The 18,585-nt window shown below is 39.6% G+C and overlaps 1 protein-coding gene and 1 long non-coding RNA gene across 7 annotated transcripts in view; one reads left to right on the forward strand and one right to left on the reverse strand.

Annotated features, from left to right (window-relative positions):
• Positions 1-18,585, forward strand: part of LOC138686102 (uncharacterized) — a 34,886-nt gene that overhangs the window by 12,931 nt on the left and 3,370 nt on the right. The window lies entirely within an intron of this gene.
• LAMA2 (laminin subunit alpha 2) overlaps positions 1-18,585 on the reverse strand; it is a 374,696-nt gene that overhangs the window by 657 nt on the left and 355,454 nt on the right. For 3 of the 6 annotated variants that reach the window (XM_069787391.1, XM_069787388.1, XM_069787387.1), the window contains 9 exons: positions 17,935-18,111; positions 16,894-17,110; positions 14,360-14,419; positions 11,840-11,952; positions 10,132-10,321; positions 7,621-7,776; positions 3,979-4,132; positions 3,554-3,684; positions 2,710-2,932 (listed from right to left, as the gene is read on the reverse strand). In XM_069787391.1, the coding sequence (XP_069643492.1) occupies positions 2,710-2,932; positions 3,554-3,684; positions 3,979-4,132; positions 7,621-7,776; positions 10,132-10,321; positions 11,840-11,952; positions 14,360-14,419; positions 16,894-17,110; positions 17,935-18,111 (1,421 nt within the window). Of the gene's footprint in view, positions 1-2,709; positions 2,933-3,553; positions 3,685-3,978; positions 4,133-7,620; positions 7,777-10,131; positions 10,322-11,839; positions 11,953-14,359; positions 14,420-16,869; positions 17,111-17,934; positions 18,112-18,585 lie in introns of all 6 variants that reach the window. The other 3 variants (XM_069787394.1, XM_069787390.1, XM_069787389.1) reach the window with 2 other exon arrangements.

Below are 18,585 nucleotides of genomic sequence, written 5' to 3' on the forward strand. Positions count from 1 at the left end.
TTATCCATAGAATAACAGAGCAAAAAACCTGCCAAAATGGATACAATTCTCAGCCCTAACATCATGAGAAAGCCAGTTCCTCAGTATGGACTTCAGGTGTCATTTAAGCAATGGGGTTTTTGAGAGTTTTCAAGCATTCTGACTTTTTTTTTCTTGCTGATAGTAAAGCCAGGGATTTGACTACATCTCTTCCACTAAAGGAGGGGATAGCAGTGAGGGTTGGTTTGACTGGGAAGCTGGAAATATTTCTCTCAACTGCTTGAAATTCATGGCCCAACTTTTTTCGCAGTGTTCCTCCAAGTGAAAAAGTGGCTACAGGGATGCACTCCGATACAAATCTATGTGACTGATAAAGTAAGGGGTGCAGAAATAAATTTACACCTGTAGAGGACTGACTGGCCATAGCATTACAGAGGATGAGATGGCTGAATCCATCTGTCCCTCCTTGCACGGGGAAGAACATAGTAGGATGAGTAATGGCTTTTATGGGTAGCCAAGAATTTATATCACCCACACTCTTGTGGCAAAAAGTTTCTCTGCACAAGAAATTCTCCACCAGCTACTTCTAGCTGGTTTACAACTATTTTGCACTGTTTATGCAGCCAGGAGGCTGCATAGCTCAAGAGGACTAGAAAATACAAATGCTTACTAATTTTACAAAATCCCATGATACTGTGTTTTAAATTTGTGATGAGGCTGCTGGGTACTGGGAATGTTAAAACAAATCTTGGATGAGCTAGACTAGACAGCAAGAGAAGTGTGAGGTGTTTAAATGTGCATGTAGGTTTATTAAATCATTTCATAACTTGCCACGTGGCTGAACTCGGGAATTTCACTTCAGCATGATGTAAGCTTAGGCTTGTTTTGTACAGATTGCAGTGTTATTTCCATTTGTTTCTCTTGCTGTGGTCCTCTTGATGTACAGTCTAGAATGGATAGTAACTCCATCTGCAGTGTTTCTTTAGTGCTAACTCCTATGCTAGAATCCTGTTTTGTTATAAAAAGGCTGCCACAAAGCTGTTTTCTTCTGGCACAAAGATGTTGGTCCTTATCAATAGTCACTGTAACTAACTGAAGTACAACTCTCATATCTCAGTATGAAGAACATTTTTTTAAACGTTCTGAAGCTTGAGAAGGCTTTTAGGATGCACCATATCACATATTAGAATAGGGGGAAAAACAACTTCCAGAAAATAATTTAGGAATTAACCCAAGAGGGGTCTTGCTATTGACCTTGATGTACTTAAGAAGTGATGTACTTAAGAAGACCACAAAGGTCTTGTGGAATAAGGTACCCTTTGTATACAAAAGGCATGCCTTGCTAACGACTGTGCCCCTGAAGAAGAAATAAAAGACTGATAAGAAGGTAACATCCTACCCCAGGAGGTGACAAAAAGTTGAATAATTGCTAATAGGCATGAAGTCAGCAAAAATCTTTGATAACTGGAGGAAAGGTAAAGGCGGCAGGGGGAGATCACGACCACCGACTCAATTCAAGACCAAAAGACTTCCCCCCGCCCCCCACTCTCCTTGAGCATGCGCTGTAGAATAAAAGAACACTGTACCTTTAATTTGAAGCGGGGAAACTTTAACCCAATAGAAACTGTGCTAGATAAGTGACTACCAGTAATAGTTTTGGGGAAGAACTTTGGAAATTGAATATGTATAACTGAACTGTATAAATTGCTCGCCTGTTTAGGCATGAGGTGTGCTAGCTTTGTGGATTACCACCTAGCCCCCATCTTTGTGCAAACATGAATTGGAATAAAATACCTCTGCTCTGTGTGTATATTGGCATTTCGCACACCAGGTAAACGACCCCACTTGTGGGACAACCACCTCAGTATGCATTAGAGCAGACACATACTGCAAACATACTTAGCTTTTTTGTTTGCAAACCAGAGGGAAACTTTATTATAAATGCAACAAAATTGGCACTTTGCAAACATCTTAACTGTGTTTTCAGAAGGTAAACTGCTATTAGATAAACTTACTGATTGCCTATGAACAGATGAATACTAACATTCATTATCAGCTTAGTGGAAGATGAAGCTAGCTACAGAGCTCAGCCCAGTTCTGGATCCTGTTCAATTACCTCTGCATGAAGCAGGTTCTCTCGAGGGCTTCCAGAATACCGAGTAGCAAATGTTGATTATTTTTTTCCTTTAAAAACCACCAGACCACAAGCAAAGACATTGATCAGAAAGAGATGGTGTCCTCTCACCTCTCTGTGCAAGCTGTTGTTCACGTTCCTCAGGTTTTACAGGCTGATTTACACACACAGTCCCCTGCCCCCACAAGAGCATATATGCATTCTTTAGTTAAATTTAAATTCTCCATTCTTAAGTTAAAATTAAATTTGCCAAATGCTGTTACTATTGAAACATAACTATTATGGTTACTAAACAGAAAGTTTTAAGAGGGAGGCTGTGTGTGTGTGTGGGCAGCAGAAGGCAGAAAGTCTGTCCGCTCCTCTGACAGTGCCTACATTTGAAACAGGGCAGGGGGATCCTGAGAGTCCCTTGGTGCTGCAGAACTTCTTGTTCCAAAATGTAGCTGGATGCAGAAATGAGCATCCCTGCCAACTGATACAAACTTGAAGAGTCTTGCCATCATCTTTAGCATACTAGTCCTAATGCCATTTAAGACATTTCCAAGGCAATGTTGCTAGAGCATAAGTAAAACATCATTTGTGTGTTAAATACTCACCAGGATATCCTCCGACAAAGACAGGGTCGTTGGTGTCTGCTGAGGTCGAGGCCCTGTGTGGGCTGTTACCATCCACCTGTCTGTCATCCACAGTCAGCTCTAAACGGTGTTTGATCTTGTTTGCAAGAACCTTGTGCCACTGTCCATCACACAACCTGCCTGGTGCATCGGGCTCATAGATGGCAGAGAATCGGCCTGCACCATTGTCAACGTGAAACATCACCTGAAAAGTGTGACATGGAAATCAGCTAGTCCTCAAAACAGTTCTACGGCTCTTTTTTTTGTTTGCTTTGTTTTGTTTATTTAAAGGCAACATGCTCTGACTGCACATACTAAAGCTCTAATTGAATACCAGACTATGGGGATTGCTGTCCCTCTGGGATCTGGGTTATTTCACAGATAAACATGAGTGGAAATATGCAAAATTGTTGCATAAGTTGCCATTTTTCCATTTTTTTGTCTTAGTTTTGATGCGTTTCACCACCCGCCCCGCCCCGCTCTTTATAGTGATAGATTACTGACTGGTTTTCCAGACTGTAAAGTAAATATACACGAGAAACTAGTATTATTAATGGCAAAGCCTTTCCTCAAAACTTTTCACATTCTCACTAATTTAAGTCCTGATGTTGCAGTTTTAGGAAACTCAAGTGTTACAGGATGTTTTAAAATATCTTTGTAAAAGTGTAAGAGCCTCTTTATGTATGGGAAGTGGCAAGTGCTGCATAAAGGAGAGCCCTGATGTTGACTGAGATGCCTTGAGATTGGGGTAGTAAGCTTGCATTTAAACTACCCATGCTTTCTAAAACCAGCCTCTATAAAGAGCCAAAAATGCTTTGCTACTCACTTTTCCATCTACTAATTCAATGCCAAGCCCATCCATTTTCTGGCTGCTGACTCCTAGGAGAACACCATTGATTCGTGTTGTACGGAATTCAAATTCCACGAGCAGGTCCGTTCCCACTTTGTATGCACCAACTTGGAGAGAAAAGGGGAAGCATAATAAAATTAAGAAAAGCATTTAATATGTTATTCCTAATAATCACACAAAGTGTCTTGCCAGTAATGCAAGGTAACTAAGTCAGCATTATTAATGCACTCCATTTCATGTGAAATCATGTAAGTAACTGTTAGGCAGCTGTGCTTAGTTTGAGACTTTGCTAGAAAGTCATATAGGAGTCATAACAGGAGTTGGGTAGCACTCAAAGTTTTTGAAAGCAGCATCTCCTCTTTCTCTGTTCTTTGCCTATCAGCAGAATTGTTGTTCATTACCTGTTTTGGCAAAGCCTGTTCCATCGAAGTACGTTCCTTTCTGTGCAGTGACAAAGCATTTTCCAACATTGAAGCTGGAAGTTGGATTATCCAGGTCAACAGGTGATTCTGTCATTTTAAAACTCCTGATGCAGCCGTCGATGCTATAGGTGACCTGCAGGTAATATTTCAAACAAAATGTATAACTGTGCAAAGCAAGACGAAATGCTCACAATAAAGGCCTAAAGTATGTCATCAAAAAGTACCTTTCCTCTGCTTCTCTGCTGGATTTATGGAGCTGAATAAAACTTGAATTTTACATGGCTAATCCTTAATATCTGATTGTAATTGGAATCTAATCTCAGTCATACTGAGGATGAATTACATTACTTTTCAGGGATGTGATCTGAGTCACATTTATTTGGCTTAATGGAGGGGACATAAAATAATACACTGCATAATGAAACATAGCAAATTACATCAGTAATGTAGGAATTTAATGGCCTATACTTTACCTTTTTAATTGACTAGGTTATGGCGTTTGCAAGTAGATGAAGGTATTGGATATAGTTCTCTGGGCTGCTGGTAATTTTGCTAGGGCTTTTGGTATTTTTTTTTTCCCTTTAATCACTTTACTATGGGCCTAATGTTGCACGGTAAGACAGAGCTAATGCAGGTACACAGCTACTAAAATGAACAAAGTCCCTACGTAAAAGTTGTTGACTGTACATAGTTCTTCATGTAATAACCATATATAGGTCTGGTGCCCACAGTGACAAGGGCCACTGTTGGCCAGAGAGGCAGGTGGAGGCGTGAGGTGTGCTCGGGTGTATGGAGGCTCCCATGCAGGGTAGCAAACTGCAGCTCCAGTTTAGCTTCTGCACTGGGAGCACATCATGGTGACTCTGAGCAGGTGGTACGTGCACACTTAAGCTGGTGGTGTAAGTAAGTGAGATCCTGCCTGGGGCAGGAGTGAGGCGCTGCCCAGGCTCACCCCGGGTTGCCCTGGGTGTGATCAGTGCGTCCCAGTGGGACCTCTGAAAGCCATTGACATCTTCTCCCTTTTCTCTCTGAGGTGTGCAGAAGCTGCATTTTGGTTCTCAGCTACAGACAAAGGCTTTGATCTTTGACTCAGAGTCAGGAAAATTTATCCTTGATATCAGTGGGGGAAATGAAAAAGCTAAACATGTACTTTGAAGAAGAAAAGGAAGACATATTCATAAGCAAGGCATTAGGAAGGAAGAAAATAAAAACCAGCTTAGGAAATACAGCATAGAAGTATGTACAAATACAGAAAGGAGAAAGGCATACCTGCAGAGAGAAGTCTTGACTCTGCACACTACCTCCTCGAACAATATCCTGACTAGTAATTTGAAAGAATTTCTTTCCTTGTAAATCAAAGCTGAATGTACTGTGGAATTATACAGCTTATTACTGCTAAATACACCTGTACAAAATTTTCATGAGAATTTGAGCAGTATCAGTGAATAAATTTAGTTCTGAGCTGAGAAATCCTTTCTGTCAGATTCTTCATAAACAGACCTTTTTCTAATTTCTAAGTGAAAGTCATCTCCAGATCAACAGGTTTTGTTATCAAAAAAGAAAAATGCCACAAAGGAAAGCAAACCTTGCCATCTTCACTGTGAGAATAAATCACAGAAATGTAAGATTTGTAGACAACTCGAAAACGTTCTCTAACTTTAAAATTTCACTTTCCCTATGGAAAAGCAAATCCGGTTATACTTTAGCATGGTAACAGGCAACATAACCTCTTTTGCTGAAAGCGGAGTTTTGAGTGTTTAAAATGTGACATCTGGTGAAGCCAAACAAGCAGGTATCGGTCTTCTGCACTGAATAAGAAGCCAGCCCAGCTATGGTTATGTACTGGATTGGTGTCTAAAAAGGCTGATGTGTGTTTAGAAGAAAGCCCTAACTAAGATAATATATCCTTTCAACTTTCTTTGCTTCAGAGGCTTTACACGAAGCCTACAACACAACATTCCATTAATACATCATGCGGTGTATTTTACTGAGAATGATTGAAAGGCAAGCACTGTTTTTTACCTTCTGTGAATGACACTTGAAGTCACAGCTTCATTTAAATCCTGAAGCACTTAAAACTGTCAGGATCTGACATGATATTGCCAGACTGAGCCATTTATCTGCACAGGTTCCCTCCACTACTTCTGACAAGAAGCAATAGGTAAGGATTTAGTGTTACCTTTATCCTTAGATTAGTATTTGTAAATTGCAGATGTATTTCAAAGAGCATAATTTGATAGTATTAGGAATTGCATTTTGTGGGTAGTTAAGTATTGCTTTTGTTTTTCAGTGTCTCAGATCTGGTTTGGTAAATGCAAATGATCAGTAGATTTGCCTCAATTCTGGCTTTCTGCAAAACCCATAATTTGCTGAGAAATATGATCTTGCAGGTCAGTTTTCTTTATGGAATACAAGTCTTAGATTTAGAGTGGTTACTCTTCCCCTTCATTCCCCATCCACAAGTTATTATGGGGACTTATTTAAGCAGGATCTAGGAATTCCTTTTCTGTATTTCTTTTGTCTGCCCGAACTGGTGTACTCTTGCCTATCTATAGGCTAGTATTTGCCATTCCATAACCATCTTACTACAGTAGTATTTTCTCACATGCTTCTTTGAGAGTCTGATTTGTTTCCTTACCAGGATTTGTACTTTTGCCTCCTCTTTTCTGTTTCTTTATAACCACCCAGAACAAGCCTAGACATAGCTGCTACTGACATTCCATTTTTTTTGTTTGAATTGTGCTGCACTCTGTGCCTAATTTGTTGTTTGCTATAATTAATTTCACTCAAGTTCTGGCTTCTACTTCGAAAGACCCCTCTGTGTAGAGAAAAAAATAATGCAGGGAAGAATTTTTTCTCTGATTCTGATACTGGCATATCTTGGGGGGTGGAGGGCAGCAGGAAAGTGAGATGACTGACATGGAGTCATGCAGATAGATGCAGTAATTGGCCTGGGTGAGGGAATACAGTGTTCCTAGTTGATTCTACAAAGTTTAGGCCAAAATGATATTCACCCCTCTACGCTGTTTGCCAAGGTATGTTCTGTGTCAGTATGGAAGCTGGGCATTTAGACCAAAACAGCGATAAATTGATATATGCACATTTGATCTGGAAACAGAAAGAGGACAACAGAGTTTTCATGGCCTTACTTCAAAATACATTCTCTCCTAGTTTAGTAGTAACAACACAAACCCAATTACTACAGTAAGCAGCAGTACTACTAGGTACTTTGTCCAGGGTAATTTTGGCTTCTGCTGCTTCTCTTGGGAGATGCTTTCACTGTTTATTATCATTTATTGTCAGATGAATTACGATCAAGAGAAAGAGCAAGTAGTATTCAGGACTTTATACTCTAGCTGCGCAGTGATCCAAGTGGATACACATACATGAATCTTTCTACTTTTCCATAACAGTAACTAATTCTACTATTTCTAGTTCTTTGCATTAACTGGATTCTGAGTCAGATCATTCTATCGAAAGAAAATAGTGTACTGCCAGTAAGGTCCATTTTATCCATATTCTTGAGCAGTCTGAGGGAAAAGCAAAACAAAACAAAACTGGGAAGACATTGGTACCAATCAAGACAGTTTAAGAAGTGTAAGATAACTTAAACTTGCTTACCGGACCAATTCTTCTAGTTGTGTAGTTAATGGGCAATCCTCCAACATACAGCATTCCTACAACATCCAATATATCAGCCTTCTTGGGGCTAACAGTCCTGTTTGAAACGTCATCTACTATAAGGTTTCCTTCTTGCTTCGTTCGAATTACTTTTATCTAAAAAGACACACAAATGCAATACAACTACAGAGTTTTCTGTCAACAAAGCATTTCCAGATTGTAGCTAGCCTTACAGTCCAAAATATATAACAATACAGGAGAAAGTAGTAGGAGTGGTTAGGAGAAGTATCATGGCAGCAACTATGGGTAATATTCATGGAACAGAGCTCCTGCGCAAGGTTTTGTGCAAACATATGACTGCCTTTTAATTACATCTGGGTCAGGAGGCATGATGACTATTCTATATTAGAATTACTGAAAGGACTTGGGGTTCCTTTTAAAAGCTTCATTGTTACTGTCATAGGCATGGCACAATATTGTTTTTCCTGGAATCAGACAGCAATTTTAAGTACTGGCAATAGTAAATGCTGAATGTTAATGGCACTGGTTGCAAAACTTTATTGCAGCACATATTTGCAGACAATATTGATTTTATGATTCCACTGGTTTGGATGTGCCCCAGATCATAGTTCATGCTAGAGTAAATATAATACCAACTATGTTCTGTTGGTATGATGGCTTCTGTTCAGACAAATGGGCTGTGAATTGCATGGAGGAAGTGCAATTGCTGAAGAGTTGAGGAAATTCTGCCCCAACAACCCCCCATGCAAATGGACTTTTTTGTGCTTTTGGGAACTGTAACTTTGGATTGTGTCTCCATTGTGTCCTACAAAAATGGGATCTACAACAAGGGTCCCTCCATCGCAGAGTGCCAAGCTGCACACCCAAAGAGTATAGTCTTCAATTAAGAAATATATGCTCCAGTTAGTTCTCTTAGAATATAGATAAAGTGCCTACATTTGGGGTATGGTTATTTGGCTACAATGGCTACAGAGCAAAACACATCTCTTCTGTATTCATAGAGGGTCTAGCAGAAAGGAGCCCTGGTCTACTGCCAGTGCTCCTAGGCATTATATAAACCAGATAAATAATGAATACAACTTTTATTTTTTCCCCTCATGAAATACCTTGGTATACAGCATTTGCTATCATCAAAAAGTTCATGAATAAAAATCCAGTGAAAATAAAACTCCTGCAGAACAGGGTGGGAATGAAGCAGAGAGGGACTAAGGAGGACTGCAAAGAGGGTTTCATAAGAACAACTCAAGTGTGCCAGAAAACACAATGAGATTTTTTCTCATTTGGTGATAGAGATGTGGATGGTGACTTTCCAAATATCCATCCAAAATTTAATGTCTCTTATAGAATGCAGCCTGAATACACAGCTCATGTATTCTTTTCTTCTCTGTCTTTATTGGTGCCTTCAGGCATGCTACCTAATGAATATACCATGTGTCTGTTGTCCTTGGCCCAGTAAATACTAAACTTCATGGCTGTGATATTACTCCTTCCCTTACCATCTGAATGCCACAGGCATTGTATATTAATGCTTCCTCTCATAAAGTCACAGAAGGGGCCGCCAAATACATCTGTGAATGTCATATTTATTCCCTAATGAATTAAATTAATAATGCAGGGAAGATGTACTTAAATGTTACTTCTTTTTCCTTTGTTCTTAGCATTATGGCTGAACAATGACATTATTAACATAGAAACAACTGGCTTTAATGATGTATTCCATCATCATGAACTGATACTCACCTGAGCCCTATTAGGCAGGAAGGAACATTTTCTGCAGTTCCTTACCATATGTCCTGGGTTCAGCTGGGATAGAGTTAATTTTCACAGGAACCTGGGAGGGAGCACAGCGGGGACAGCTGACCTGAACTAGCCAAGGAGCTATTCCATACCATGTGACATCATGCTCAGTATATAAATGGGGAGCGGGCTGGGGGGGGCCTCTGGGTTTTCGGTTGGGGAAGTGGCAAAGCGCCAGGTTGCGGGTGGTGAGCAGTTGCACTGTACATCACTCGTTTTGTATATTCTTTTATTACTATCGTTGTTGTTGTTGTAACTTCTCTTTTTGTGTTGTCCCAGTAAATTGTCCTTATCTCAGCCCACGAGGTTCTGGGTTTTTTTTTTTCTTTTCTCCTTTCTGATTCTCCTCCCCATCCCACTGGAGCGGGGCGGGGAGGAGTGAGCCAGCAGCTGCATGGTCCTTTGTTACCAGCTGGGCTGAAACCACGACACCATACATGGGATATATTCTAAGTATGTCCAGAAATATGTGTTTCCTGAAGGACAAATTCAAAGATCAGCACTAACTTTTTTGTTAGTGGAATATGTACTGTCTACGTAACAGTGAATCTGAAAGCACAAATTTTGCAGACTACAGAAAATCCTAGTTGTAAAGTTTAGCTTGTAGAGACTACATTTTGCAAATATCTTAAGGCAAAACAAAGCTCGCTCATAGCTTTAAAAAAAATAATTTAGCGTTAGAGACTATTATACCTTGTGCCACTGGCCATCATTTATTTTGTTGGAAATCATTGTGTTGGTGTCTCCACTCCCCAGATCATAGCTGAAGTAAGGCAGTCCATTCTTTATCTGAACTGTTGCAAAATCAGCATGGTTGATGCGGGCCATATAAAACAGCAAGCCAGAATCAGCTGTTGTTCGGACTTCAAATTCAATTGTAAGTCTGGAAATCAAACAAACAGGAAAACAGCAACGGAGGAAAAGATATTCGGCGTCAGACAGTAGACAAATTTATCTGCTTTACCCTTTTCTGTTCCTCTAAAAAAATTTCAGTTAGTGGCCCATTTTACTGTCTGTCAGAGTTTAAGAAAAATAATTTGGTTATACGCGAATTGCATTTCACACATATCTGATCCCTGACATATGAGTGTTCATTAGTCCCTTTGCTGTGGAAATAAAAAAGTGTAACCTTGGCATAGAATTTCAAGATATAATTCTCAGCTGCAGCTGTAGTTGCTGGAAAATCCCAGCCCTTGTAAAATTCCAGCGGTGTTATCCGTCATCCACACACATAATGCTTGCAAAGAGGAGCGAGCTGTAGTGACAGCTGGCAAATGTTGAGTTTCTAATGAGTTGTATTGCCTGAAGACAGGTTGCAAAACTTTTAAGGATGCAGAGAGAAGAGTTTACAATCAGGATATAAAACACTTATTCTGATTTCTTCCAACAGAAAATGAGGGTGCGTCTTGAAGAAGTCTGCCGACCCCTTGGACAGAATGGTAATGCCAAAAACCTCCCCTATGGCAAAGAACCTGGAAAGAAATTATTTAGATTATCTAAATGCTAAGGTTGTACTGGCAGCATGTCACTAACCTAGGCCAAGTTGAGCTGTAAAGTCAGTACGTGAAAGCAGCTAATAATATAAATGTGAAAAACCACTGCATGAAAATGATCAGGCCAGGATTCTTATTTGAAAAGAAGACAGGCAAGCACTTTAGGATTACATATTTCTTTTAATTATATTCCCAGTTTTCTAAAATTAGCATATGTGAAAATATGCAGTACATCATCTTTATAGGTAAAAATAAGTGTGAGGCTGATGGACTTGTAAACTATAAGGCAGCAAAAATGCTTAGTGGTGTGACATGGCACATTTGTTAATGATCGTGTGCCTTCAGAGCAAAAATGAACAATTAACAAGTTACAGCTTCACAATCCATTAAAAACAGCTGTATTTTTATAAGTAGCTCTTTGCATATCAACATGTATATGTATATATTGTTATACTTTGGAAGGGTAATGTCATTTTGCCTGTTTACTGTGCAAGATTCATCTTAACTATGGGAGAGAAGGGGAAAAAAAGTTTGCTTATTACAAGAAATTACCAAGTTACTGAACCAAGAAACTTTCTTCTGAAAAAGAAATCTCTGACTCAGTTGTATGACCTGGCTCCATTCTTCTGTCTGTTTTTCTGTAAATCAGTCTGGGATCTGTGTACGCCCAGACCTTTAGAAACAAAGAGGTAAACTGTTTTTGTGAGAGCTACTTAGGTGGGCACTTCATGGCCTAGATTTCATGCTTTAATGCTTTTTATGTTTGCTTAATGAAATTAATTAGCCATGGGATGTGATCTTTTTCATGTTATGCCCATAATTTTGGGAGATGCTCTTGGGAATATTAGGAGGGGCATTTTATTTTGACATTATTCCATCAAAATTTATTGCTGAAATAAACAATATACCTGTTTTTCACCTTGGTGTCATCAAATGCAACTGCAATGTGGCTGTTCCTTGAAAGACCAAATTGCTTGCCACCTTCCAAAATGGCTGGTTCTGTATCAGCAGCACAGGAATCCTGCAAAATATACAGCGATCATACAAACTTCATATTTTGTGTCTGTCTCAGCTGTGCCCATGCTAGAAGTCTTCCAACTGCTCAGCCTGAGAATATTCCACCTAGTCTAGACACTGCCCTGCAGTTTTCCAGTGTGTTGATGTCTCATCACACCAGCTAAAGTTATAAACCAGTATGACAGGAACTTGGTGTAAAAGCAGAGCTCATTAAGCTGGCTGTAAAAGCAAATAAAAGTAATATATGAACATTGCTGCTTTCATGCCACCAGTGGACATTTACAAGAGTCTTAAGTAATTTCCAGGCAGCTCAGTGTACTCTTAGCTCACATAACTGAGTTTTACACAGTAGGATGCTCTCTTACAGAAATGAAGCAAGACTTAAGTTTTAAAGGGATGCTTTGCTGTTGACTTGAAATCTAGTCACCTTAAAAATAATGAGTTAAAAGTAGTTTCAGATCCTGCACCTGTCAGAGTCCTCCATTTTACTTCTTTATATTGTTTTACAATTGCATTCTTTGTTTAATGTGCTGTTGTTTCCCCTAGTGCTGTTGAAAGGCCCCCACAAACAATAAGGGAAGCCAAATAACTGATGGATAGAAGTAACAACTGTTAAACTCCCTGAGCTGTCTAATGTAGACACATTACCCAGGGGGTAAAGAAAGAAACCCCTCCCTATCTGTTCCACTTCTATTAATCTTAAAGTGGTGCAACAATGGAAGGTGAAATATCTTCTGCCCAGTATAATTTTCTCTTTTTAATTTCACCAGGTCTTTTAATCTCTGGCCCTAAAGCTCTTGTATAGGGGTGCCTGGGGCAATGTGAGACCATGGTAATTACCAGCTCCTACTCATGTCTAGCTTTTGCCTCCCACTGGGAGTATTGTGAAGAAACTACTCAAAGGATCTAACACAACACAGTATCAGGACAACATCGATGGGAAAAAACCAAACTTTGATAGCTGCGAGCTCTGTTTTTAAGCACTGTGGTTGATATCATTTTGGATTGGCGACCGTCTCTTATTTGAGCCCTGACTCAGCGGGGACCTGCAAAGCACAAGGTGCAGTGTTTTGCTGGCAAAGAGCTCTTTCTGTGAAAAATTTTGAAAATGTCATGAGTGACTCATCAGACACTGAGATTTCATACACAAAGAGGAAATTTCTTTCCCCCCTCACTCAGTTTTTCAGTAGTGTTATATTTTTTGCTTTCACACGTCACAAAAACCTTCACAACAGTGTAGAGCACTTCTAAAAATTAGTTGTCCACAATGAATGCTTTGGGTTGAATATGACAGAGTAGAACACCATGCATTACGACAAGTACACATCAGTGTGCAATGGAGGGGAAAAACGGGGAGAATTCAGCAGGACCAAACAAAGTTATGAATGTGTGATAGCAGTCTTCCAGTGATCATCAAATAGAAAAAAAATCATATTCCCATAATGCTGGGTAAAGTTTCTAATTATTTTAAGCTTTATAGGTTTATCTAGAAGTTTAACAACTATGTTAATAAAAATACTGTGTATATAATACTTTCAGTAGGGACTAACTACTGGTACTGGAAAGAATTGGAAGATACACTAACACACACTTTCCTGTGGCACGTTTTTACATATTACATGGTAAAAGGACATATTCTGACAGTAAATTCAGTCCTAGGCTGGTATATGTCAGTAAAGGGTCTGTCTCTGACACTTTAGCTGCTCCCCAGCGTCAGCAAACACTGCAGCTTTTCTTCATCCCAGCCAGAGGACTGTAAGGAAGGGCAAGGAGTGGGGGAGAGTGCCAAACACACTGTTATGGTTGGAATCATACCAAGCATACACCGATTATTTACTGATAAATACTGATTGCTAATAGTGAACATTCATTAGGTTGATGTGGAAATGTCAGTAAAAGATAAAAAAATCAGTAGGGCATGCTTAAAAAACTTCCAGGTTTTATTCACAGCCCCATGTCTGCTTTGACTTTATCTAAGGACAGCCAGCTTTACAGCCTTCACAAGACTGTGAACTAAGCATGGATCATCAGCCTATATTAAAATAGCCCAGCTTTGTTTTTTCAGTAATGGCCTTCAGGTGTCCTGGGTTTAAACCTGGCTGCTTAATAATCTCCCATATTACCTGAGAGCCTCAAGACTGAAGTCTTCAGCTGCACTTTAGTCCAGTCTTGTCAGATGTCAGGGACTTGACTGGTAAGTCAAGAAGCTAGGTGTCTATCACACAGTGGAAATGAAGAACAGAAAAGCCCACTGGTGGACTGTCACACATTCTCTACAAACAATGCTGTATTAGCAATTACAAAGAAAGTAGTTAGGGGAAAAAGGGACCACCACTGAAGCAGTCCCCACAGTTCACTGAATAGTGTTACTAAAACAATGAAGTAGTGCATGGAGAAATAGTGGAAGATACCGTCATGGAGTCAAATGCAGAAGTAATGCTGGCACTCTTCATTTCAGTGGCAAGCAAATCCTGAGAAGCAGTGAATAACATGAGGCAGAAGCAGCAGTTATCCAATGTTGAGAAACATTTTAGCATCTGTAGCAAGCAGCAGCAGACTGGTGACCAGTGTATCTCCCAGCTATCCTATTTCTAGATCTTGTCTGGCCTATAGTAGAGGGTAGTTGTTTTTTTCTTTTTCATTTGGGATTGAACTCCCCTCCTCTTTTACATGCAGATGGATAATAAGAGATAAAAAAGGTCCTGAAAGGACTTAAGTAGAACAGGTACCTTTTTAAAGCCAACTATGTGGAAATAATTTTTTTCTGCTGTATATTTTCCATATACAGCCCTTCTACACTGAAATTCTGTATAATTAACTGTCATATGAGTGCTATCTCATTATTAGACTGTAGTTACTTATTTTGTTGCAACATTCCCCAGAAAAATACTTTGGAGAATTTACTTAGATGAACATAAAAACTATCCAAAAGCTTGCCTTATTTAAAATAGTTTCAAGTCTTCAGAATACTAAAACGGTTTCATTTTTTCCAAGAGAGAAAGTGGAGTAATGGTGTTTCATTTAGATTTTTATTTTGAACTCCTATTTCACGTTTATCATGGCTCTAGATACGTGATATACAAAACTCACCTAGTTACAATGGAAGTAGTTTCTGGTATTAATGAGTAGATCTATTCCTCTCAATTTTGCTATTTAAAAGTTAGTGCTTAGAGTCTTAGAAAGCGTGGACTTGCTCTCTCACACGCTTCTGTGTTGTTTTGTTTATAATGCTTGATCAAGGGATAATATGATTGCACTCTTTCACAACAGTGAGCATTAAACCGGATAACCCTTTTTACCTTGTTGTTGCCTGGTTCCTTATCTTTCTGTGGTAGCCGCCTTATACTGCAAGTTTGCTTACTTTCAACTGCAAACAGAAAGATGCATCGGAGCCCTTGTGTTACAACTACTCCACCTTGTGGGAACGAATAAAAAATGCTGCCCTAGAGCATTAAAAGGCCGATAAATATAACTTCGGGGCTCGGGGCAGGGTAATGACTAAGACGGAGGTTGCCGATCTTGAACCCCAGGCTCCCACTTCCAGGTACACAGATGGCTGCATGTGCTGTGGAGACTTCAGCTGTGCTTGACAAGTCCTTCTAGATAAAGCTGTGCCATATGTACCTGGCCAATGAAGGTGGCCATGAAGCTCAAATATAAAATAAACCTTAATGAGTTAGGGGTTTTGGCCTAATTTTTGTACCATTTCTTGTAGGAAAACATAGTTAGAAATCCTACCTATGTCCACGAAAAACCAGATATGAATTCTGAAAATGAGTCAGGAAACAGGGAGTGACTGGGACAATGAATTCAGGTTCCTTTGTCTCTAACTGACAGACTTATAGCCAACTGACTCACTGAAAAATCACAACTTTTTTTTTTTTTTGGTGGTCTTCATGCAATTAATTGATAAACTTAATCTCTGGGTCACACAGAAAAATCCAATACCAACAAACTCAGTGTTCTATAATGTGTCAGTGAAGACGTGTGAAATGGGAATGAAGATTAAACCTGACCCAGCGTGGGAGTGCCTCCCAAAATGGTTAAAAGATCTTATGAAGCCAGTCTGGGAGCAACTGTCAAAATTACTGACTCTTTTGTACTTGATATATATAAAAAGAGAAGTTAAATATTCTGGTTGTTAACTTCTCAAAACTGTCTTATTATGGTAGTGTAAATAGGCTCCTAACTAGGAAATGTGCAGCCTTTTCACATTGTTTGGAAACCTCACCCATACTGAATTATATCCTGCCTAAACCTGTCGGTTGTATGGAGGTGTAATAAAATGCAAATGATTTCCCCCCCAAGGATATCTTCCAGTGGATAAATTACTCAGTTTAATATTCAGATTATCTAAACGTATCTTTTCTGGACAGTAGACTGCTTGCCACTATCTAGCTATTTAAGATTTCTGGCAACAGTTGAGCTCAATTTAGCAGTGACTGGGGTTTCAGTTCTTAAGTTTGTAAGTCTCCTGACTAAAGTTATAAAATAGCAGTGGAGGAATTGCCATATCAAACAAACCTCTCTGGGTTACCTGTTTCTTCATCCTGTCACTGACGTGGCTTCAGAGAACAGCACAAGAAATATCATAATGACATGGAGTTTCCATAGGAAAATTTCCCTTCCAACTCCAATCAGATATTGCTTGGCTTACATCCTGAAGTGCAAGGATTTAGGACTAAGCATGCAAGCCAAAGGGAATTCTACTGCTATATTGTTTTTTAAATTACTGTTGTGATAATCCAAGCAAATGACATCAACCAGTTTTCCATTATCCTCAGGTTTTACTGACCTGCAACAGGGTGTTCCCTTTACAATAGCATGCTGAATCATTACTACTTTTGTGGCAAATTACTTCATTATTCTTAATGGCTAGCTTTTCAGTTTTGCCTAGAAAAAGAAACTTTTCAAACTTTACCTGAGTGAAGTAATCTACACTTACAAGTGCTGAAGATAGAGATGGTGTTGGAGGAGGAGGGGAAGCAGGAGTCGTCCTTGGTCTTTCTTTCTCCCCATTAGTGTCTGGTTCAGGTTGGATCAGGACTGTTGTGCGGATTGGTTTATCTTCATCCTCAGGTGGCCTAACTTCTGGTTCTAGAGAGGGACATCGGCCAATATCTGCATTTTCAAAGGACACGGGTTGAGCAAAGTCCATGGGGCTGAGAACACACAAAGAAATCGATGTCTGTTATTAGTTTTTCTGCCTTTTTATCACCCATTTATAAAGAATGGCTATATGCTGCAGTGTAATTCCACTTCACAGGACACAAGAGCCAGGATTCATCCCCTCTGTTTTAGGTACAAAGGTGGGACACTTAAATTAGGGGTGATAGTCACCACTGGCTTTCCTTCCTACAGCCAGTGCAGAGAGACAGGCATCCTCTTTAGCAAATTTTACCAGCCTAGGTAGGCTGAATCACATTGCGGAGATGTCCTTCTCTCTGATATACATTGCTGGAGTGTGGGGTCATGAGATCCTAATTTAGGTATTTCAGTTATGTGAAAGAAAGATTTAGATGAGAACTTTCTGAAGACATTTTACTTTATTCACCGTTCCCTTTCTTTTTACTTAAATGTTCCTTCCAGATTACTGCAGCATGCACTTTCCACAAAGCAAATTAATTTTCATGGTGGTTCTCAGAATTTGTATACTCTTGGAGATCAACCTTATTTAAATAAAGTGTTATAGTACGACATAAATACCTATCACTGAGGCAAGACTTACTGCAGCATTACTGTTGAATTTCTCTGATTTTATGGATAAATAGACAGCTGTTGGCTTGTCTGTAAAATAGGTCATTAATTGCATAGCTTATGGAGCGTATATTGTAGACAAAAAAAGGAAGGGCATATTAAGAAAACAGATCATGTTATAGGTTTTGCTGTTAGTATGATTCCTTGCAACACTGAAGTTTCTTTTGGCAGCCAAGGTAGTTAACCAGGCCTCATTAACTGGACATTTGTGGGCATCAGTGAGACTTACGTGGCATTAATGACAAGATTCCATATGCAGCCCTCAAATGGTGGTATGTTTCTGAGAGGTGCAGTCTGAAACTGAGAAGAAGTACCCCCCACAAAGAGTTTCTTAACAGAGATGGGCTGGTCTGTTGGCAATCTCTGAGTCTGGCCTTTGTCTTCATCTACTTGAACAGTGAACATCCTGTGAAAAAGATTTGAAAGCAAAGAAAGACATATTTTACTCTGGTTTTTGCTTGTACTAAAATCACCACTTTGCAGGCCCCATTTACTCCTACACCAGCTATAACGCTGAGCAACTCAAATTATGTAATTAGCAGCTCACATTAAATGCATATTAACCACTAGAAGGTTTTCAGCTACTGCTATGCTTCCTTGGTAGTTCTCTGACAGAGCTTGGCAAAGCTGTGCTGCGGAAGGCGATAATATCAGTCACTGGTTGAACAGGAATTAGTGGTTTGTAGTGTGGCAACACTGACATGGTTAGGGCCAAGCCTGCTGTAGGGTGATGGTAGATACAATATAGTGCTCAGCAGGATGGGAACTGCCTGGGGTCACATTTTTTTTGGCTCCCTATTTCCTGGTTTGTACAGGTTGTTATCTCCTTGCTGGGGTACAAACACTGCTACAGACTGCTCTGATTACAAAATCAACCGCA

The sequence above is a fragment of the Haliaeetus albicilla genome, chromosome 7, assembly GCF_947461875.1.
Source record: "Haliaeetus albicilla chromosome 7, bHalAlb1.1, whole genome shotgun sequence".
NCBI classification, from domain to species: Eukaryota; Metazoa; Chordata; class Aves; order Accipitriformes; family Accipitridae; genus Haliaeetus; species Haliaeetus albicilla.